Source organism: Gopherus flavomarginatus, chromosome 1 (assembly GCF_025201925.1).
Source record: "Gopherus flavomarginatus isolate rGopFla2 chromosome 1, rGopFla2.mat.asm, whole genome shotgun sequence".
In the NCBI taxonomy this organism is placed as follows: Eukaryota; Metazoa; Chordata; order Testudines; family Testudinidae; genus Gopherus; species Gopherus flavomarginatus.
This window is the reverse complement of record NC_066617.1, coordinates 121,158,009-121,182,044: the sequence shown is the minus strand read 5'-3', so window position 1 is coordinate 121,182,044 and position 24,036 is coordinate 121,158,009. Positions and strand designations below refer to the sequence as shown.

Genomic DNA, 24,036 nt, shown 5'->3' with positions numbered 1-24,036 from the left:
AGTATTTTAGTATATAGAGGAGCTTCTGTAAAAAATCCTTATATTCTTATTTCTTGAAAATATATTATGCCCTTAAATCTTAAGGCATCATACTCCTTATATTTAGGCAAATAAAAGCCATACTTGGTGGGTTTCTATGTGTGTGCATTTATAACTTGTGACTCATCACAATAAACACCTAAAAACTGATGGTTTGGGTTCACATAGTATTTATTTATCTATATATTCATGTAATTACTTTGGGATTATCAACCACCAAATTACTTACACTATAAGAAGAGTGAGGCAAGGGCCATGTTTCATTGTATGCGTGTACAGTATTAAGCACAATGTTGCCTTGATCTTTAATTGGGACCTCTGAATAATAATGCATTTCACCTTGAATTCTAAACCTCATCAATTAATCTCATTCCAACATACATGGCAGCAAAACTTGAAAAAACCATCAATCCTTCTCCAGACCTTGTGCAGAAAGGGAACACTCACTCAGAACCTGGCACAGACTGACTGACTAAGAGGTCTGAGATGGCTTTATGCCACAAAATTGAGGTTTGGATTTCATATTTCCTCCCCAAAGTTGTTCAGACTCTGGGATTTGGTTCAGCTCCTTACAAATATGGAAACATCTGCACAGGGATATAAGCCCTGCAGCACGTCTATGGCTGGTCTGGGTTAGCTGACCCTCCACGAGTCCCAGAGCTTGGGCTCCAGCCTGCTCCTGAATGTCTACACAGCAATTTTTGAGCCCCATGTGCCCAAGTCAGCTGACCCAGGCTAACCATATGTTTTTCATCCCCAGGTGCACATATACCTTATGATGCCAGCTCAAAATTCAGATGTCAAATCTAACTGGATTTCAAACATCCATTAACCTGGGATCCTGGGTTTTGATTCAGGCTCAACTCACCTCTAAGATCACCTGGGGTTCATTCAGTTTGTAAACTGTTCACGGAATCATGACCAAGTTTCCAGTTTGGAAGGAAACATGAAACCAGGTGAGCTATGTGCGGTTTCGAGTTTTGTAATGAAAGGTTCACACAGCTCTAACTGATCCGTTCTGTCTGCTCTTAAATTACACTGACACCTAGTGGCCTGTATGGATACATCTTTATAAAGACTAGGAAATTCCACTCTAATTTAAAAATTAAAAACCTGAAGAGGTCAGGGCTGGCAAACACAGAAATGGATGACACCTTGCCTGTGCGGCAAGATTTTCCTGTTTGTCAGGATGCATTAGAGCACGCTTTGTTGACTAAGACTATGAAACAGGTGTGTCTCCCTCACAGTGTCAATGGGCCAGATACTTGCTCCCCAGTATTTAATCCTGCCCACGGGCACCTGTTCCTGGAGCACTTTAATCTTGATCTAGCTTTCTGAGGCATTACACAGCCCTTCTGTCGGTGTGTGTGAGTGTATATGTGTATTAGGAAGAGAGAGGAAAGAGAACCTAGCGTTGCTTTGCTAAAATGCCAGTGCAGCAGGGAACAGACCAGCTGGCCAACAGCATGAAACTTGGAAGGCTATCAAAATGGATTGTGTGGGACTGAGGAGCTCCCTGCTCCCCAAATAAAAAGGAGGAGATCAAGCGGTACACTCTGGTCTCTCCCATCACTCTCCTCTGAACCACACTCAACTGGACAGACGTAAAAGCCTATTCTACGACACGGTAACTCAGTGAAATTCAAGAATTAAAAACAAACAAAAAACTCCCCATCAAATAATTTTCATGCCTTAAGGCCTTAAATCGGAGTTTTTCCTATAACATCAGGTCAGGTGATGGGCAAAGGTGCTGCTTCCTCTAGAGAATGAAGTCCTCTACATACAAAAAGCAACAAGATGGGCAATGGCACTGCAGGCTCCCCTTATACTACAGCTAATTTGCATCTACCTTGATCGGGAGTGACCCATATCTAAGGATAGTTCGTCCTCCAGACCCAGTAAATCCTGTGCATATCTCTGAAGGCTGCCAATTGTGCTGGTGGTATTGTGATGTGGTCTCCTCCCCACTAGGAACTGGGTGGAGATCACTGACTTGTAGCCAACAGGCAAATGAAAGCAAATGAAAACTTTCAGCTATAATTAATGCTCTTGGGAATGAAGAGGGGGAAATAATTCTGTTCTGAAGCTTTGGTCTATTTGTTTCTGGAATAGTGATTTTTTTCATGGAAGTATTTTGATTTTTTTCTTTTAATTTTCCAACAGAAACATTAGCCAAGAAACAGAGAGGGAGGTGGGGAGAAGAAACCTCTTGCCCTACGTTTTGTTTTGTTTTTGTTTTCCAATTTTCGTATCGTCACTGTATAACTCTTGGATCATCAGCTTAGTCAGATGAATGGATCCTGAATGGTGGTCTGATCCTACTACCAGTCCTGTAACCCTAGATCAAGGCCAGTATTTTTCAAAATGGTGTATTTTATGTAACTTACACACTTCTATTTTAATGCTTGTTCACAGACTATTTCCTATAAGGTGGGACTAGCCTGTCTGCTTTAGAAGGCTTCAACCAGATTGTAAGTACATTGATCTACCCTGATGTATTGATTGTTTAGGTAGCAGACTCAAAAATTATTTTATCTATTTACAGGACTGTGTCAGAAGCTCAATAGACTCTAGCATAAAATAGTTATGATACTACGTTAGTGCAACATGGTATTTTTAATACATTTAATTCTGATAATACATAAGATGAAATTCATACCTCTGTCTGTACCATGGACATCCTATAAGACCGCATGTCAGACACCAGCCCTAATATATCTACAAACTCATGATCACGAATGTGCTGTAAGAGCCGATCCAATGCTATAAATGTTCCTGTCCGTCCCACGCCAGCACTGTAACACACACATCATTACAGGTTACTACTTTTGGGAAGGTGGGAATAGAGGGGATAAGTGGTTGTGGGGTCCAGAAAGAAAATATTGTGCTGTAATTCAGAATTATGAAATAATCATCCTGATGAAAATATGTCGAATTTGCACTGGATTCACACAATTGACTAATCCTTCAAATGTGCGCCATGCAATAATTCACAGTTCACTTATAAAGAATGCACAGGACTAAGGGCTTTGCAATTATTTCACCTTTTTTTTAAAAATTGTAATTGTTATACAGAAGAGCTGTGATAGGCAATTGACTAATTCTGCCTAGCTGAAACTATCTGGGCCGTTATTCTGGGCCAAATCAAATGCAGTAAATTTGGTCCCCCTCTCATGGTCTTACATTTTCTTGACTGGCCACCTTTCTCCCTTATACCTGCAACTCCCTTTCTCCCTTATATTTTTCCTAAGGAGGAGGAGAGGTATAAAACCACTTGAGCTGTATCTGTGAATTCAGACAGACCTACATTACGGTGCCTACAGCAAATGAGCTTGACAAAGTTACACTTGCAGTTCCACAAGGTTTAGTTTCATAGCTCTGCAAAGTCAACAGACTTCTTGTGAAATGGTCACTGTGACACTGACTAGTTTTGAGGGCCACAGAAGAGATGTTCAGCTGCTGGGGGCTCAGTACCTTTTAAAATCAGGCAACTGGTTTAAATGCCACAATATGGATTTAAAAGGCTAACTTTGGAAGGGTGAGGGAGAGAATAGAGAAAGATAGAGAAAGTTTCACACACTATTTATTTATTTTTAATAGAGTGAAAATCTTAGTTTAATTTTATTAGGCCTGATTTTTAAAGGTGCAGAACAGTTTGATGTAAATAGGTGTGGATCCAACATTCTACAAACCAAACCATTTGCTTTCAAATTCTTGACACAACTGTATGTGAAATTAGTAAATATTATTTGCATACCGCAGAGAAAAGTTTTATGTGGACATGGGGTGGCTTTATGCATAAATTGACTAGGCAGATGCATAAAATATCATATATCTGGGACACTGGTAGGATATTTATTAATCCAATAAAAGTGGTTGATTTTACAAATATGACTGAGACGGGATAAAAATTCATGAATTCAACAACAGTTTTTTGATCTATTTAACTTGACATGTCCTATCATTAATCAATTAATCCATTTTCATGAATTTGGCAGACAGGATAAAAATTATGACTCCAACAGAGTCATACATTTATTATTTTAAGTGGTAGGCAGTTTAATAAATCAATTAACATACTATCAATTTCATGCATTCATTAAAGTTAGAGAAGAATTTTAATGGTCTCCAAAGGTATCCAGAAAACATTGGTTCATTTTTCCACTGATTTAATGAAATCATTACTTCTATCTATGCGCTGCAAGACCTACACTGCACTTTAGCATTCTATCCAAAACCACAGTTCTCTGAAGTGGAAAAGTCAGACACTAAATGGTCTAGTGTACCACTGCTAGCCCCCATACGCTCCCAATGCAAAGTATGCATGAACCAGGGGAGTTAAGTATAGGGATGTGAAATTGACTGCAGTAGATAAGTCCCTTCTTTGAGCCTACCAGTGTCTGTCTCAATTTTGCATTAGGGCTCTGTCCTGCAGCTGTACTCACTGTGAGTTTACCTAGTAACTTCTGTTGAACAACTCATAAGGAGACCTGCAGGACTGAACACTATTAGAAATGAAAAATTCTGCTATTGCACAACTTCCTAGTGAGAATTTTGGAAATCTCATGAGGAACTAGAAAGGGTGATATTGTAAAAGGCTGTTTGCTGAGCAATGCCACGGTTATTTAGGGCACACCATGTGACTGCAAAGGACAGAATGTTCCACACACCACTTCAGTAATGAGGAAGCTATGCTGGAGGCTTTTGACATTGTTTGCAACATAACTGTGTCTATGCATATCCATACACACATTTTCACAGCTCATGAGCAGATGCCTTAGAATGGGTGATGTAGAGAGATGGGGCTAATAGCTTCATGAAGCTTTGAGTTCCATTCAGGTTATACACACTAACTGATCTGTTACACACCTCTTTCTACTATGTAACCCTATAATACTCCACCATTACCAGGAGCAGTCTTACCATTACACATTGTGGGACAAATTAATCTCTGATATCACTACAATGGAGTGACATCAAGAATCAATTTGGTACAATTATTAATGCAGCAGGTTCCTTCAGAGAGCTCAATAGTGTCTTACAAGAAGCCTGATGATGAACAAAGGTGACAGTTACTATATAAAAATGCTGCCCTCAAGAAAAGAAAAACCTGCATATTGTGTCATATGGCTTACTGCCAGCCCACGGATTTAACTCCCAGCATTGGGTACTGAAGGCCAAATTATCCGAGAGCAATGACCTACACAGAGTACGTCTCTGTAGGGAAACAGCATACTGCATGACAAACTGTTTTGATTTTTCCATCTGAATTGCAAAAACATGGGAATGCAAGTGTACGGTAAAGTCCTCAGATAATATAAAACAACATAGCATAACTCCACTGATGTCCAGGAGGCTAATTTACCTCAGCTGAGGATCAGACCTGTAATACTTTACTATGATAAAAATATATGGTATGTGTCACACTCTCTCCTTACATCTAGGAACACAGAATGAAATCCTGGTCCCATTAAAGTCAATGGCAAAACTCTGACTTACTGGAACAGGGACATGATTTTATCATAAGACACAAAAACAAGCAAACAAACAAAATACAATTCTCAGCACTTGAAAGGTAGAAAGAAATCCCTCCCTCCAGTGTTCTTCTCAATGTATTTGAATGGTTACACATTAAAGGAAAATGGAAAATTAAGCTTCACCTGCAGTGTATGACCATGGGGCCTTTACTCTTTGCTGACTGCTGTCTGACCATCTGTACAAACTGCAAGATGCTCTCTGCAGCATTTGTAGTGGGGACACCATGATCAGGCCAAGCAGTGTAGTTAAAATGCATTACATCTTGCACCTCATCAGCCTAAGGGGGAAAAAACAGAACAGCAGCATGTTCATATTTGTTTTACCTGTGCAGTCACGTTCAATCTGACTCATGCATTTACAAATACAGACTAATGAAATTAGAGCTAGTCAAAAATGGTAAAGATTGTATGTGAACATTTTCACATTAGTTTTGCTCCACAGTTTCAAAAAGGAAATATATTTTCAATTAATATTTTTTGTAAAACTTAAAAAATAATCGAAAATTGTATGGTTTGGGGATTTTAGTTTTAGTTTCTCCTTTCTTTTCACCCTATTTTTCTGGAAGGACCAGAAACTTGGGAATTTTAACGTTCAGGTTTAATTGGAAAAAAATTAAAAAAACAAAGAAAAACAGGTTTTTGGGCAAAAACTTTTTTAAACAAAAATATTTGGCATTCATAAAATTTCTAACAGCTTTAACTGAAATGTATTAGAAGGCTAGGACAGTACTTCAACAAACAAGGATCTGGCTTTGAGACAAATGCACTTAAGTGACAGTTTTTTATCCCCACAACTCAGGACAGAGAGTTGATGCTGTAAATTCCTACAACACTGGTTCTCATCCACTGTATCAGTCTCCCATTCTTGCATAAGTTCAAATAATGATTCCTGTAATTAGTAGTGCCATTCGAAACGTTGGGAGGCAGAGATGAAATTGGCATAGACACCTGAAAATCTGGATGCTTATCCGAACACTTTTGGTTCAGAAATCTGATGCTCTCAAAATAATTTCTATACTTCCTGGTTTTGATAGTCCATTCTTGAACTATTTCCAGCCTTTCTAATCCAAATTAAAAAGTATGGGAATGCACTGGAATGGTTGCAGTTTGATTCAGTTCTATTACATTACCTTTGACAACTGTTTTGCCCATTCCCAGCTGTACTTCTGCCTTAACAAAGGACAAGAGTTGGAAAGATTGGAATGTGCAGTAGACTCCTCCTACTTCCTCTGCTTAGAGCAGTTAATACAGCAAAGCATTCTATTACCACAGCACCAAGGGATGGAATACCAGTCATGGATTAAATTCTGTTTTATTCAACAGCATTTCAGGGACACGGCATCAAAAGAATGCCACGAATAATGTGCAATTGCCTCCTTTACAAACAACTTTTATATTCTTATTTTCAGGCCTTCAACAGTTTATAATTGAAAATAGACCATTGTCTGATGCACTGGACCAAAAAGAAAGTGGCTGAAAGGTGGTCTCCAAACAAATCATCATAACTAATTATTTGTCATGATCAGGGCCCCATTATGCTAGGTGTTGTGCATCAGGTTTACACTAGGTAAGGATCCTCCTGGGAAACCTCAGATGTCCACATAGGACAACATTAGTTCTCCTTTACACCATAGGAGCAGCGTACCAAGCAGAACAGTTTTTGTGATGTGAACATTTGTCCACTAGGATCTAGACTAGAGAGACAACTTTTACTCCCTGGAGATGCCTAGGATGGATAGAAATAAGAGAAAGGCCTGAACCAAAACCCCAGATCAGAACATCTTTGAAATCTGAAGGTGCTTGCAATCAAAATCTATTTATGAATGTTGCTCTTGATCCCTCTGTCTCTAACTAACTGCCCCAAAACTCCAAGTCTGAACACCCCTGAATTTTGGAATGTGTGAGATGGATCCGAGTTTTGCAGGATGGGCTGATCTCTAATGAAAAGCAATGAAACATCTTTCACTGTCACCTACATAGCTGATTCTGAAATTCCTATAAGACCAGTCCATTTGCTCCTCCTCAGAAAGCATCTCCACTGTGATGTCTCCATAAGCAACAGGCTCTTCTGTAAAAGGCCAGTAATGATCACATTTCACCTAGAAGAAAAGAAAAAACGATAGTACAATCAAAATCTATTTAGACTTAAGTTTGGGAAGCAACACAGCAGAATTTTGCTTGGCACTGATGCATGTGTGTGTTGTAGATCGGTGTGTATAAACTCTCAACAAAAATGAAGCTTGCAAATCTGGATTATTTTGGAACAAGAGAGTGAGAAGAGCAAGGTCCAGAGTCCCAGAGCTCCCACAGAGAACAGCCTGCCGGGCACCCTCTTTATTTTACAATGAGGAAGATCCAGTTAAGTGTCCATGCTGACTGCAGCTGCGGCAGTATGGTATGGGGAGAGAAGAGTATCCATTGGCCTGTGCCAGCCCATTTATGGCTTCATAGCTCATAACCGACACATTAAACTCAACCCAGAGATCAATGGGCAGCTAGCTATCCTGGAACATTGCTGTCACTATGCCCTGATCAATAAGCGAACTGCTGCATTCTACACCAGCCTCAGTCTCCGTTTTAAGGTGTAATCCCATGTAGAGAGCATTGCAATAGCCAAATCTTGAGGTAACAAAAGCATGGATAATGGTGGCAAGGTCTGTGGCCAGAAGAAAATGCCATAGTGTCCTAGTCAGACACTGATGGGAAACAACAGACTGGGCCAGTGCTGTGATGTGGTTATCAAACAGTAGCTGGGGGGCTAAAATAACCCGAGTTGTGAACATTTAACTAATGACAGATATACTCCTTCAATCCAAGGGGCTGATATTACCCTTGCCATCTCCCCTGGCTGCTTCCCCAAACCCACCATCGTTGCCTCAATCTTAGCTGGGTTGAGCCTCAGCCAGCTCACTATCATCCATGTGCCAACCTTGACTAGACAGCAACTGAGACGCTGAACTGCATCATCCAAACTAGACAATACAGATACATAGAGTTGGGTGTCATCATCATACTGCAGCCCATGTCTCCTTACTAGTAACAAACTTGGACAAATGATTAGGGAGGAGTATAAAAATATTGCTAGCGCAATCAGCGGTGTAAGCAGGAAGGCCAAAGTACAATTGGAGTTGCATCTAGCAAGGAATGTGAAGGGTAACAAAAAGGGTTTCTTCAGGTATGTTAGCAACAAGAAGGTGGTCAGAGAAAGTGTGGGACCCCTACTGAATGGGGGAGGCAACCCAGTGACAGATGATGTGGAAAAAGCTGAAGTACTCAATGTTTTTTTTGCCGCAGTTTTCACAGACAAAGTCAGATCCCAGACTGCTGCACTGGGCAGCACAGTATGAGGAAGAGGGGAGCAACTCTCAGTGGTGAAAGAACAAGTTAAGGACTATTTAGAATAGCTGGACACGCACAAGTCCATGGGGCCAGATGCAACACATCCAAGGGTGCTGAGGGAGTTGACTGATGTGATTGCAGAGCCATTGGCCATTATCTTTGAAAACTCGTGGCGATTGGGGAAGGTCCTGGACAATTGGGAAAAGGAAAATATATAGTGTCCATCTTTAAAAAATGGAAGGAGGAGAATCCAGGGAACTACAGACTGGTCAGCCTCACCTCAGTCCCCCAAAAATCATGGAGCAGGTCCTCAAGGAATCCATTTTGAAGCACTTAGAGGAGAGGAAGGTGATCAAGAACAGTCAACATGGATTCACTAAGGACAAGTCATGCCTGACCAATCCGATTGCCTTCTATGTTGAGATAACTGGCAGTGTGGATATGGGGAAAGCAGTGGACGAGATATACCTAGACTCTAGCAAAGTTTTTGATACTGTCTCCCACAGCATTCTTGCCATCAAGTTAAAGAAGTATGGATTGGATGAATGGACTATAAACTGGATAGAAAGCTGGTTAGATTGTTGGGCTCGGCTCGATGTCTAGCTGGCAGCCAGTATCAAGCAGAGTGCCCCAGGGGTTGATCCTGGGGCTAGTTTTGTTCAACATCTTCATTAAATGATCTGGATGATGGATTGCACACTCAGCAAGTTCGCAGATGACACTAAGCTGGGGGGAGAGGTAGATATGCTGAAGGGTAAGGATAGGGTCCAGACTGATCTAGACAAATTGGAGGATTGGGCCAAAAGAAATCTGATGAGGTTCAACAAGGACAAGTGCAGGGTCCTGCACTTAGGACAGAAGACTCCCTTGCACTGTTACAGGCTGGGGACCGACTGGCTAACTGGCAGCTCTGCAGAAAAGGACCTGGGTATTACAGTGAACGAGAAGCTGGATGTGAATCAACTGTGTGCCCTTGTTGCCACGAAGGCTAACGGCATATTGGGCTGCATTAGTAGAAGCATTGCCAGCAGATTGAGGGAAGTGATTATTCCCCTCTGTTTGGCACTGGTGAGGCCAAATCTGGAGTATTGCATCCAGTTTTGCCCCCCCCTCACCCCGCTACAGAAAGGATGTGGACAGATTGGAGAGAGTCCAGTGGAGGGCAAACGAAAGTTATTAGGGGGCTGGGGCACATGACTTATGAGGAGAGGCTGAGGGAACTGGGTTTATTTAGTCAGCAGAAGAGAAGAGTGAGGGGGAATTTCATAGCAGCCTTCAACTACCTGAAAGGGGGTTCCAAAGAGGATGGAGCTAGGCTGTTCTCAGTGATGGCAAATGACAGAACAAGAAGCAATGGTCTCAAGTTGCAGTGGGAGAGGTCTAGGTTGAATTCCTAGCACTGGAATGGGTTACCTAGGAAAGTGGTGGAATCTCCATCCTTAGAGGTTTTTAAGGCTCAGCTTGACAAAGCCCTGGCTAGGATGATTTAATTGGGGTGGGACTCTATGATTGCCTGAGGTCTCTTCCAACCCTAATATTCTATAATATCCAAGATCATAAGCAATATACATGTATTAGATGATTATATTTCACATTCCATTTTGAAAAATAATGTTTTGTCATTTTTACACAGCTCTCACATTGACAGTGTACCTATTATTATTAAAATACCATTGACATCTGCATGTCATTTATATACGTGTTATCTGTGCAAATAGCTAGAACTAACAAAGAAAATAGCTGGAAAGCAAATGTAGATGCTACAAATAACATGGCCAAGACTGTGTTGATTTGGTTATCTCAGTTTAATAAAAGAATATCTGTTACATTGACATCTGATATAATGGCTGCACTGAAACCATGCAATAGAGTGTGTTGTGTCAAATGCTAATTTACAGAGAACAATATGATAGTTTGAGGCACGCTTCAATGAAGAGAAAAAGATCACTGCTGCCATCTTTAATTTTAGTATTGTTTTGTTCTCTCGTTCCTAATACTGCCAGAACAACAGCGCTAGGAAATGAGCGTTCTCTTCATCCACACAAGAGGTGCAGTATGGGCTCTGGCAGCTCCTCCATGCTGCCCCAACAATGGGCTGACCTGAAGGGAGAGTAAGACTCTATTTCAGTCCATAGGTGCTGGAACTAGGGGTCCTTGTGGTGCTGCTGCATCCTCTGGCTTGAAGTGGATTCCATTATATACAGGGTTCCCAGTTTGGTTCAAAGGCTCTCAGCACATTCAGGCACCATGCCCAGCCAATTCTCTGCCTCTCTGCTGAAACTCCCAATCAGGGAGACAACCGGTGGCAACTATGCTAGTAGTTTTTGTGACATGGATACACACCTGTAGACTAGGAACTGAGCTGGGACCATCACTTATTTCAGATGTGTCAAGAAACAGCCAGACAGTAATAATTTTTCATTCACCGCCAGCCTGGATTCAAACCAGTAACAGTCCCCTGAGCCATCCACTCCCTATTGCTGCCATTTTAAAGTCTAATTTGAGTCATGTAAGAATCTTTTACTCTTGACAAAATCTTGTCAGCCTCTTACAACAGGTAACTTCCTACTAAAGATGGGACCAAAGCCAAACCTGAGGTCCAAACACAGCTGAACTTCAGGAAGTTCATATTTGGATTCAACTATTATGGCTCTACCATCACTCATGGAACCATTCAGCACCAGCTCTTTAGACTTGTTATTTATGATCATTACTCTTTATTGTGTTACAGTAGCACCGAGAGAGATCTCAATTCAAATAGGGGCCCCATTGTGCTAGGTGCTCTTAACACTACAAACAACTAGAACTATTCCTACACTGAAGAGCTTACAATAAGTGACCATGGGTTCCCTTCTGGATCTCCTATTGATTTCAAGAGCTTGCCTTATATTGCTGTTTTGTGTTAGAAAATAATGCGAAGGAACCTAATGACCACTGAAATTATTTATTTCCTTGCAAAATGCACATAGGATTATGTAACCTACCCTTCTTTTTTCATTACACTGAGTGAGCATAACAATGATTTGTGATTTTTGCTGGAGAACCATCTTCCAAAAATCATTCCTTGTCTCTGGCAATGGCCCCTGGGTTGCAATGTATTCCTGGGGTGAGTTGTAGCCCTAAGAGACAGGAGCAATTTATTAATATACTTCATTTCACAGACCGTTCAGAACATAAATTTTCCTCAGGAGTATATTTACAATATGTTTTTAAAGTTACATTTTTGAATGTTTAAGTTCAAAATTCAAAGAGCTTTTTAAAAATAATTCCTAACACGAAGAAGCCTATATCAAGTTTTTTGGTTTGTTGTTTTGAATTCAGTGGAAATTTTTTTTTTAAACAAAATATTTCCAAAGAGATTTTGAGTCCCAAATACTACAAGGGAACCTGGAAATTAACCTGTGTATGGACAGAAAGTAAAACTGACCAATGTAAATTCACTGTCCAAAGTTAGTGAAGTAAAAAAAATAAACAGCATAAAAAATGAAAACTAAATCAGGGCTGGGGTTTTTTTTGTTTGTTTTTACAAAGTTTTAATAAATTTAATACGCTGTGATTTCACAAGTACAATAGTTATATATCCTTATCTTGTCCTTTCCCCCAAATTAATTCACCTGTGGTGAATTAAATTTAATAATAGAATAGAAAGGAAAGGATTAATCAGCTGAACTCTAATCAAGGAACACATGCATAAGTGTTTGCAAGCTCAAGACCCAAATCAGTAAAATACCTGGTAATCTTAGACCTAAAATAATAGATTATTCTAAAAGTAATAATTCTTAAAAGTTATCATATATTTATCATATACCAAACCTAAAGCACCTTTAGGAGAAATTATACCCATACATTCCTATCCCTCTGCTAATCTGTCTGCTTTTATTTGTAGATACTTTTTGGGGCACTATTGTAGAAAAGGGTAATTTAGTAAATAATACAAGATACCATTTCAATATGCTGCTAGTTAACATCAGGCATATTTGCTGGGTGTTGGGGCTGATTTAACTACAACCCTGGCTCCCTGTTTACAGTGAACACAGGAGGAGATTATCAGAAGAACTAGGTTTAGAAAGTTATCTAATTCCCAGAGTAGTTGGGGGAAAAAAAGACAGATACATTCAAAGCACAGTATGTTCCTTCATGAATTAGGCTATGGATGTATCAGCCCACAGCATTCAAATAATTAAAATACTGATGATTTGGAAGCACTTTCTACAGACAGCCTAATTTAGCATTTGCCATCTCTAAAAAACTCAGTTCACACTTGACATTCATAATAATTCATAAGTACAGAATACATTTCATTTTGCTTCCTATGGGGTGTGTATATAACTGATGCAGAACATTTCTGTTGATAGTGGAAAGCAGATCACCATGAACACTAGGGTTTGAGATGAAACTACCATGAGGTGCCAAGTGGGAGAATGATCATCCAAATAAGCCAGAAACTAACATAGCCATGTTGTATCTAAAGTATTGGAAAGTGGTTTTTGTGCATAGTATTAAAACACATCTAAAATATAAACATGGAACTGACAAAAGTGGAAGAGACATATCTGGACGCTATATATATATATATATATATGAAGAAGAAGAAGAAGAAGAGCCTGCATGGCCTTATCACTTAGTTCTGTGATCTTGTCAGATCTTGGAAGCTAAATAAAGTCAGTGCTTTGTCAGTGTTTGGATGGGAGACTTCCAAAGTGATGCACAAAGTGGTGATATTGATTCAGTAATACTCTTCCTAGTTTAGTCAGTACTGAACCAAGTCCTTAGCATGAAGCTATGGGCCACTATGCTGTTTCAGTGGAGAACTAGAACACAGATGTGCCAACCATTTGTAGTCATTAAAGATGCCATAGCACTTTTCATAACAATAGGGAGCTTTTCCCAGCATCCTGGCCAAATTTCTATGTACTAAATTACATTCTGCCTCCCTGCATATCCCGTACAGTTACAGCTGAATACAACGTTCTTCACTTGCTGACCTAAAACTATAGCAGTATTGCTATGAGCTGTTAGACAGCTGCTCTAACATAGTGCAAGGAAGAAGGTGTGAACAGAACAATGGCAAGATCAGGATAGTGTAAATAGAAGCTATGTTTGCACACCATGCCCTGGGGAGCTCCATGTTCTCTGTGCATTTTAACTGTACCTGTATCTATGGTTCACTGCCTTTATTCCACATAGAGTAAAATATTGGGAAAAAACCTTTAGCTGTTTGATAATAGCAGTGCAGAGTTCAACCTTTTCACCCACGTCCCCAGCCAATTTTCTCCCACCTGTAACAGGATGCACACAAATTTCAGTGTTGCTGTGGCAAAATGTGCACAAAACAGGTTTATGGGCTGGTGAAAAGTGCTGTTCACTGAAGGCAAAATAAGTGACATTATGGTAATTTTTAAAAAAAAAATTTTAAAGTCACCAAACTGCTAGGAGTTTTCACTACCTGTGTGATATCTCCCTACTAAGAACATTAAGCCTCAGGTTGATTTGAGTCTTATCACTTACAGGAATATAGTTGGCATTAATGTAGTCTGAACCTTCTTCTTCATTCATTGAAACTAATCTGACACGGCTAAAGTCATCTGTAAAAAAAAGGGGGAAAAAAGAACGGGGGCAGCTTGAGCAAACAGTGGGAGGTTTTAAATAATCTCTTAAAATCCTGAAACACAATTACACACGCTCCAGCATAACAAAGGCAAAACTGTAGAGGGCCAGCATGCCATACTAATAAGTAATGCCCAGTTATCACTGCATGGATGCAGCTTCATTACTGCTACACGCTCTTGCCTTCAAGAGTCTTCACTGTTGGGTCTCTTTGGATCTCACTGAAATCATGAGGAAAAAAAAAAGTTGAAGAAGGCTGCTCAGCAGTAGGAATGACCTAATATTTTCAATCATGACAAATATAAAACACAGAGCTTCATCCTTTCAAAAGTAAGGGAGACTATTTCTTGCCATGGACAGCTTTTAAAACAAGCTTTTACCTGCTGGAAAACCTGCACCAATTCCACAATTAAAACTCTTCACCCCCTTCTCCGCCCCCCGGCCCTCCCTGCCAAGGGACCTTCTCAGGAGTCTGTGTCTATTGTACTTACATGGCAGAATATTTGTATAGCGATTTTTACATCGATTCATGGGAAGGTCAGCAGCAAAATGGGGTATGTCGAGCCCAATCAGTTTTAGCTCCTGTGTATGACAGAAGGAAAAATGTTACAATTAAATTAACAATAATCAATCTAAAATATTCTGTAACATATGATCACAAATGAGATGAACACAATGTGTGCCACCTGAGAGAACAGTGGGTAGAATCCCAACCCTATCAAGTCAAATGGAGTTTTGCCACCATGATCAACAGATCCAAAATTCCACCCAGCATTTCTAGTTCCCTTTTGTCTTCACTTGACAATCTTGCATTTTTAGCACTGGGGAAAGAAACTAGTCAGACAAGACCATGTGTCCCCAGTTAGCTGTCCCTTTGTTTCAGAAGATTTGGTTGTCACCAGTGCCATTTTTCATTTTAAAAATGCATTGCAGTCAACTTAGGCTGACACATGGACTATGCTACAACAGATGTGTGGGTCCAAATGCCACAATCATACCACCCATCTGGTTCTTTCAGTTTGGCAAAAGAAGTCGTCCAATTCGGGAGAGGCAGCCAGGACGTGTCTCCTCCATATACATACCTCAAATTGCAGAGAAAATTTATAATCTGAATCTTTGGCCATATCCTTAATGTAGCCATCGAAGTCATCCAACTGCACAGGGCTTTTCAAAAACACATGGAAAAGAAATTAATTTCTTAAATAGATTTGTTTTATTTTTGAGTACTAACAATTCACTAATCTGTATTTTTAGCACTGTATTCTACTAAGTAATTATACCTGGAACAGAGCCTGCAAAAAATCTGAAATTTGTGTACCTGAAATGTGATTCATACTGTCCGATGAATCATTTACCTGGGATTACATAATACTGTATTGTAGCCATGTGGGCAACTGCTGCTAATAGGTTAAATCTACCCACATCATTAAGCTAAATTCTGCAGTCCATCTTCAGGCAAAATTCTCATAGGCAAAATTCAAACTGAAGCCAGATTTAGGATGCAGGATTTGGCCCACTGGCAATGGCACATAGAATTGAGAGTCAGGAGAGCTACCAAGTCCTGATGCTTCCAATCAAGCTATTTTAAAGGGGGCACTCTAGCTACAGCTCTGATTGAAATCTCCATTTCAATTAAAAATGAGCCTGGGATGCCAGATTTGGATCCCAATTCTAAATCCCATCACAGTTCAGATGGTCAAATCCAGGGTTTATGTTCTTGTCATCTCTAATTACAATAAATTGACACTTCTTCCTGGATAGCAGCAAAGGCAGCTCATTTAAACTGCCTTAGTGACTCATAAAAATCCCTTTCATACAGGGGAACTATCTGGTAAACACACTTTTAAATGTCACATGCACCATAATCACACAAGCCATTAATAGGTTTCATTGGCCTGAATTTGGGTCAGACAAGGTCTATGATGTAAAAAATGCAAATTTCAGCCCCAGAGCAACAATTGTTTTCCACTGGCTTTGAGAAGTTCAGGTGTTTGCCATTAGAAGCCAAATTCTACTCTAGCATAAGTGGGCACAATGCCCATTGAAGACAATGGAGCATAGACATATCGGGCCAGATCTTCAACTGGTATAAACTGGCCTGGCTTCATTGACTCTAATGGAGCTATGCCTGTTTACTCCAGCTGAGGATCAGGCCCTGAATTCGGGCTAAAGAATGAGTCATTAGTTTAACACCTTAAATAATGAAATACAAGCAAAGACTTTTCCGTGCGTAATTATCATGTTTTAATTTATAAAATATTGAAGCATGTACACAATAATCCGTTCATTTACTTAAAGACAGTTCCTTGGTAGCATATTGCTTCTATCTCCAGATAATTACTCCTGTTTACTTGTTTAACATTAATAATCTAATACACAACAGCAACTGCCATCAGAGCCCAATATCAAGAAGGAAATAGCAGTTTCTCATGGTTTGTCATTTTAAAATGAGGAAAGGCCTTGCTGGAATTGCTAACTTAGTATCATTGATTTTTCCCCAGTGGTTAATTTTCTATCAGTCAGGAGCTCTTTTACTACAATCCAGCTGTTGAGAAGATAAAACAAAACACAGGGTACTCTTGATTTAGCGCAGGGGTTCTCAAACTTCTTTGCATTGCGACCCCCTCCCGTCTGACAACAAAAATTACTACATGACCCCAGGAGGGTGGACCGAAGCCTGAGTCTGCCTGATTCCCACTGCCCCAGGTGCGGGAGCCAAAGCCCAAGCCCCACTGCCCTGAGCAGGGAAGGGGTCAGAGCCAAAGCCCAAGGGCTTCAGTCCCCGCCTGGGGGCCTGTAACCTGAGCCCCACTGCCCAGGGCTGAATCCCTCAGGCTTCGGTTCGGCCTCGAGCCCCAGCAAGTCTAAACCAGCCCTGGCGACCCCATTCAAATGGGGTCCTGACCCATTTTTGGGTCCCGACCCACAGTTTGAGACCCACTGATTTAGTGTAATTATCTGTTGCCATGTGCTTCCAGACATCTTGTTACAATCTCTCTCTGGAGGTATTTACCAGAATGAAGAATATTTATTTCGGTAACTTCAACATATTTCCTACAGTCATAAAAATTATTGTTCAGTCTAACGTGACTATCAATTTTTTTAAAAAAATATAATTTATATATCAAAAAGTCACATACTTGGTCAGCTTCCTCTTCTTTAATCCATTTTTGTTCCTGTAAGGCAGACAAACACAGCTTTTTTCAGTATAACTCATCATCTGGACTTGATTAAAAATTAGCCCAAAACTGTCAAAATTGAACTGGTTTCCACCTGAATTGAATGTGTAGGTTTTATGAACTCCTTAATATGTAGGTCAGGAGTGAGAGTGGAAAGTTGATCTCTTTGAAGTCAATGGCAAAACTCCCTATGGATTTCATCCTTTGGCGTTAAGGCACTGCTTGCATTTCGGAGGAGAGACTGCACACAGGCAACCATACTCAGAGACCTTGGATGAAATTCTGATTATGCTGAAGTCAATGGGAATTTTGCAACTGACTTCAAAGGGCCCAAATTTCACCCCTTGTGCCTGAGCCTGGCATAATCCCTCCAAAAGTGCACTCCAAATTAGCCCGCTACATCCCTTTATGAATTGCAGCATAAAGTTCCATCACAGTCACTTCAGCTCTGTCCCTGCCTCACCCAGTCCTATCTGCTCTAGGAAAGCTAGTGCCACCATACAGATGAAAGAAACACAAGGACTGAGATTATGCTTGACCCTTCACAAGTATACAAGGATTGGAAGCCCCTTGCAACCTACTTCCCCCTTTCCAAACACACGTGAGACTAAGAAATTCTAGCCTATACATGGCATTTCACATATACTACATACTCAGAATAAGGAATGATCCCCTGCTTCCATAATGAAGGCAATGGTAAATATCCCACACATTTCAACAGGAGAAGGAAATGAGTGAGTTAAGCAAGGTAATCCTTAAGAAAGGGAAATAAAAAGTGCAGTATACTAACCACCATCATACATTACGTATTGTTCCAGACAAGGAAGCCTGGCTCACGTCTATCTGAAAGCAGTTCTAATATGTGATGAGTCACACACTAAAGAAGACCTGAAGAAGAGCTCTGCATAAGTTTGAAAGCTTGTCTCTCTCGCCAAGAGAAGCTGGTCCAATAAATGATATGACCTCACCCACCTTGTCTCTCTAATTCACTACACTGTCTACTGCTTACCTCTGAAGAGCTTAAATTCACTGACAGCAGGAACAATGTTACAGTGAGATTATATGTCCAAATGAGTACATTATGAATTAATTTACCGACAGTTTCTAAGAATATTGATCATGTCTGCTAGGACAATCAGACAGCTTGAACAAATTTCTGCTCCCTAAAAGGACCATCAGATGTGCTAAATACGTTTTCTGGGCCTTTAGTGATATCTGCCCTTAAGTATGTCCTGCTATAATAAGGTTAAAACTTTTTTATTTCATGGTCACAATCAAGTGATTTCTAGATACTCTTGGCTAAAGCAATTGATACTAGCTAAGATTGCTTGAAATTAGATTTTTTTTTAAATCCAAAAATGGGAAAGCTAATTTATTCAGGGAAAAATATTTTGATGAATTTTTAAATTTTTTAAAACAAACTAAATTTTTTTAAAAAAAATTGGTATTTCCAAAAAATGTTTTGAAATAGCAAGGAAAAATACAGAGGAAACTGGAAAAAGATAAATTAAAGTTTTCCCTCCTTTTATCTCCAGAGGAATAAACAGGAGGAGGAGGGAATTTAAAATAATAATAATAATAATAATAACAGCAATAAAAAAGACTAAGAGGCAGGGAAAAAACACCCCAAAAAGTCAAAACATATTTTCTGGAAATGAAACAAAAAATTCTGAACACGTTTCTAAAAACTCTGTTCTGATTTTTTTCATAAAACAACAAAAAACGGAATGAAGCAAAAACGGCCTGTTTTCTTTCCAAATAATTCCCACTAAAGAGAAGTTTTTTGATCAGCTCCATCATCAGCTACTACTCTGGGCCAGTACCTTCTTGTTGTACTATAACAATCCCTCTTCATTCATAACAGATGGTGCGTCTGCAGAGTTAACACAGCTATGCCAATAACATTTCTACACTAGTGTGGAACAATTACTAAGTAATACAATATATACTATTATCTATCTAACTTGAAATATTTTTTTGCTATTTAGACACCGACACATGTGCACCTTGACTATACCCATACCCTTGAAACATTTATTTTACACCTTAATGCTAGTTTTGCCAAAGAAGTCTTTAAAATGAATTTATCCAGGCTATCGAAATGATATCCCTTGTGACTAGGGTAAATCTGAAAGCTCGGCATAGAGGATTAATTTAAAAGGAAAAATATTAAAGTGCTGCCTATGATGCGAGTGCTTCTAAGAAATCTCCTCCAAGGAAGACTTCAATAGGCACATAAAACAGATGATTGACATCCATACCTCATGAGACAAACAGAAACATTTATTAAGCTTTCAGAATCTCAAGAGTCCTCTGTTCCTTTACACTGCAGTGGCTGCTGAGTATTCACAAAATGTCATAACCAAACTGCACGTGAAACAAGGATGCTTGAAACAAGAGATTTCATTTCATGCTGGTATTCCATTTACATTATAGATTTAATATAGGCTTAGTAAAAACGAATCTAACACTCTGAAGGCCTGATTCTCCCTAGTGCCACATCTTGTGTGGTCATTTACACAGTGCAGCGTGGGTGTAGAATACTAGCATCCTGATTTGATAGCATGTTACATCCACTTTGGACTGGTGTAAACAACCACACGAAGCATAGGTGCTGGAACTAGGTGTGCGGAGGGTGCTGCCACACCCCCTGGCTTGAAGTGGCTTCCTCTATATACAGGGTTTACAGTTTAGTTCAATGGCTCTCAGTACCCCCACTATACAAATTGTTCCAGTGTCCCAACTCAAGAGGCAAGTCAATGGAGTACAAAGCCCTGAGCGATTTTTGGAGGGTTTGCTCCTGCTCTTATAGAAGTCAACAGTAAAACTCCCATTGGCTTCCATAGGAGCAGACTCGGACCCTTTCTCTCGTAATCAAAAAATTTACTTTATCTAGACCCATTCCCAATTTAGAGGAGTGCTTTTAAATAGGCAACAAAATCAGAGATGATATTTCATTTCCACAATCCTTGTATAATATATTCCTCTGACTAACTTAACTGGGCACTGCCATTCCACACGAATATTGCCATCATCCTGGTAAAACATTTTGGTAATAGCGCGAGAGAGCCTCTTTCTTGATTTTAGTACCAAACAGCAGAGGCATCACTTTGATTTCAGATCTAGTGGGGCACAAACTCCCACCCATTAAGTAAAAATTTCTTGGTCATACATATATTAAGATTTCATTTATGATTTTGTATGTTTATAAGCAAGCTATAGACATGGGTGGTCCATGTTATGGCTGTTTATAAATACAGCAATTAAAGAAGTTGGAGATGACTATAAGCCAGGGTTGTAAGAAGCCTTTGGATCTAAATCAATTGATTAGCCACTTGTCAAAACATCAATCATTTATTAATCCTTTATAAATGGAACCTTAATATAAAGTGTGACCCCTTTATTATGATTGGGGATAGCTAGCTCAAAGCATTTGCTGTACAAATTCTAGGCCAGTTTTGGTCGCAACAGCAAAACACCTATTGACTTTGGTGGAGAAAGATTGCACCTTTAAAAGCAAATGGGTTGTTCTGGATTTACCCAGGTGAACTAACATCAAGTAATTAGTAAGAGAAGATGGCAGCAGAAAGCAACATCAGGCAATCAGCAAGTGGATAAAGCAAAAGTTACAAGGGGGTTTGTAATAAAGTCATAAAAGTTGCACAGAGACAATAATGAAGTGCACAAGAGTGACCACTACAAAATTTTCTTTTTAAGTAACAAAATGGGTAGGAGCATAAACAAGCAAAATGTGAAGCAAGTATTTACACACACACACACACACACACACACACACACACACACACACACACACACACACACACACACACACACACACACACTCTCCAGTCCATATTTCAGCACATGAAAATTACTGTAACTTCAAGATCTTCCAACCATTTGAAAACAAAAGAGCACATTTTTCATGTATTGGGAAATTAATATGGTTTAGCTATTGCATAGGGAAAAGACAAGTAAAATCACTTACCAAGGATTAATATAAAATGCCAAAAGATAATCAGTCCAGAGGCATGAGGGTAGCAGAGTTAGGAAAGCAAATACACTTCTACGCCTGTGAGCATTAATAGATAACATACATAAAGATGAAAAAAAGTGAGGAGAGTTAGTAAGACAAACTAAACTCAGGAGCGTAGTCAATTGCATAATAGAGGTTAGTTAACAGGATAAAAATTTCCTGTTACTCTTTTAAATGTGAAAATTATTAGCTTCCATGGCACTGGTACTCCATAATCCTGCAGCTTGTGTAGTAATTTATACTTGTTCAAAGGGAGTGTAAAACTGTACACAATGGGATGGGAGCATTTTACAGTAGTGCAAATATACCTCTATCCCGATATAACATGACCCGATATAACACGAATTCGGATATAATGCAGTAAAGCAGCTCTCCAGGGGGATCGAGGGGAGGCAGGGCTGTGCGCTCCGGCGGATCAAAGTAAGTTCGATATAACGCGGTAAGATTTTTTGGCTCTCGAGGACAGTGTTATATCGGGGTAGAGGTGTAACTACACAGAGTGCAAGGCAGTGCAGATTTAAGCCCAATATTTTAAAGTAATGTTAACAGATGTAACGGTGCCAGGTAAAGATGCTCCATGTGAACTCAGGGTGGGATTTTCAGCAGTGCCTAAAGTCACCCAGGTACTTTTAAAATCCCACCCACAACTTTGTCATCATTTATATTGCTCTAGTTTATGTTATTTAGGATATTTCTAGGGAGTTACATTTCATTTTCAGCTATGTATAGCTATTATATAGCTCAAATTTGCAAAACTTGTTCTGGCAAGTACCCCATTGGTTTCAGTGGGAAGAGGTGTACGAGTGTCAGAGGACCAGGCCCATATATCTTCTCAGTCCTGTTGAGTCAGATTTCCGCAAATGACCATGAAACTGCAAAGGCAATACCACTAATAGGCAATACCAAGCCTTAAACAGTCACCATACATTATTCCAAGGTTTCCAGCAAAGTTTTATTTGTTCTTTTGCTAAACTCAGTTTATTTCTGTTGTTTCTGTGGATAATTTTTAAGGCAGATTTCTCTACCATTAAATATAAGTTTTAGATACAAAATAACTCTTAACATTTATATTTGTGTTTTATGGATCAAATTCTGCTCTGAGTTACACAGATGTAAATCCAAAGAAGCTCAGTTAATGCAGGAGTTACTCTGGCTTTACAGCACTCAGTAGAACTTGGTCCTGTATAATCAAAGTACTTTAGAAACATTAACTCTGACTGAAACTGATAGATTTTGCACTCCTTATTCAAACAATGGGAGTTTTAACTGAGTAAGAATTTTGTGATGTGGCTTATCATCATGGCCGGCTCTAGGTTTTTGCTGCCCCAAGCAAAAAAATTTTTGGCTGCCCTCCTCCAGACAAGAGCTCCCCCTCTTGCCCACAAGTGCCCCCCCACTCACACCCCCTGCTGCCCCAGCACTGGGCTCCTCCACAAACGTGGGATCTGCTACCAGCACAATGCAGCTGAGCCCTGGCCCAGCTGCGACTCTGTCCCCATGCAGGTGGAACTGCTGGGAGGTGTGGAGTGAGAGTACTTCCAGGTGGCGGCACGGCTGTGGGGCGGTGCGGAGAACACAGCCCCCTCTCTGGGCTTCGCGGCGTTGCTGGTGATCGAGGGGGATCAGTTCGTGCTCACCGCCCTCATCCCCGACATGCTAGCAGCCGAGGACTTGGAGAGCCCCCTGGACCTGCTGCTCTTCAGCCTCATGGTGCCCTGGCCCAGCCCCAGTGGGAAGGAAGGCGAGGATCTCCGGCTGCGGGGCTACCTGCTCAGCACCGACGAGCTCAGCCGGCTGCTCACCTCCTCACAAACTCCAGGAGACCCTCTCATTGCCACTGCAGCCAGGGCTTGACTCTAGGGGATCCCGTTTCCCTCCCTCCCCGGCTCCTCACACACTCTGGGCAGGGCTGCCCAGAGGTTGCAGGGGGCCTGGGGCAAAGTAATTTCGGGGGGCCCCTTCCATAAAAAAAAGTTGCAATACTATACTATAGTAACATGTATTTGGAAATGTAAAAATAACTAGCGGCGTGGTGTCTCCAGAGGGACCTGAGTTCCCACCGCTCAGCTGCAGCTCACAGCCCCGCTCCCTTACCAGCTGAGACACCGGGGGATGGAGGAAAACGGAGGCACGGGGAGCCTCCGACATACCCTGCGGGGCCCGGAGCCTGGGGAAAATTGCCTCACTCTCCCCCCCGGCCCACCCGCCTGGGCAGCCTGACTCTGGAAGCCCTTCTCACCACCGCCGCAGCCGGAGCTCGGCTCCAGGGGACCCCGCCTCCCTCTCTCTCTCCCTGGCT

The 24,036-nt window shown here is 40.6% G+C and overlaps 1 protein-coding gene across 6 annotated transcripts in view; it reads right to left on the bottom strand.

Annotated features, from left to right (window-relative positions):
• PTPRO (protein tyrosine phosphatase receptor type O) overlaps positions 1-24,036 on the bottom strand; it is a 207,796-nt gene that overhangs the window by 4,483 nt on the left and 179,277 nt on the right. For 4 of the 6 annotated variants that reach the window (XM_050968181.1, XM_050968152.1, XM_050968162.1 and 1 more), the window contains 9 exons: positions 21,690-21,773; positions 17,663-17,698; positions 15,605-15,686; positions 15,014-15,104; positions 14,424-14,500; positions 11,900-12,034; positions 7,553-7,675; positions 5,700-5,854; positions 2,699-2,834 (listed from right to left, as the gene is read on the bottom strand). In XM_050968181.1, coding sequence (XP_050824138.1) covers positions 2,699-2,834; positions 5,700-5,854; positions 7,553-7,675; positions 11,900-12,034; positions 14,424-14,500; positions 15,014-15,104; positions 15,605-15,686; positions 17,663-17,698; positions 21,690-21,773 — 919 coding nt within the window. Of the gene's footprint in view, positions 1-2,698; positions 2,835-5,699; positions 5,855-7,552; positions 7,676-10,773; positions 11,016-11,899; positions 12,035-14,423; positions 14,501-15,013; positions 15,105-15,604; positions 15,687-17,662; positions 17,699-21,689; positions 21,774-24,036 lie in introns of those variants that run through there. The other 2 variants (XM_050968172.1, XM_050968191.1) reach the window with 2 other exon arrangements.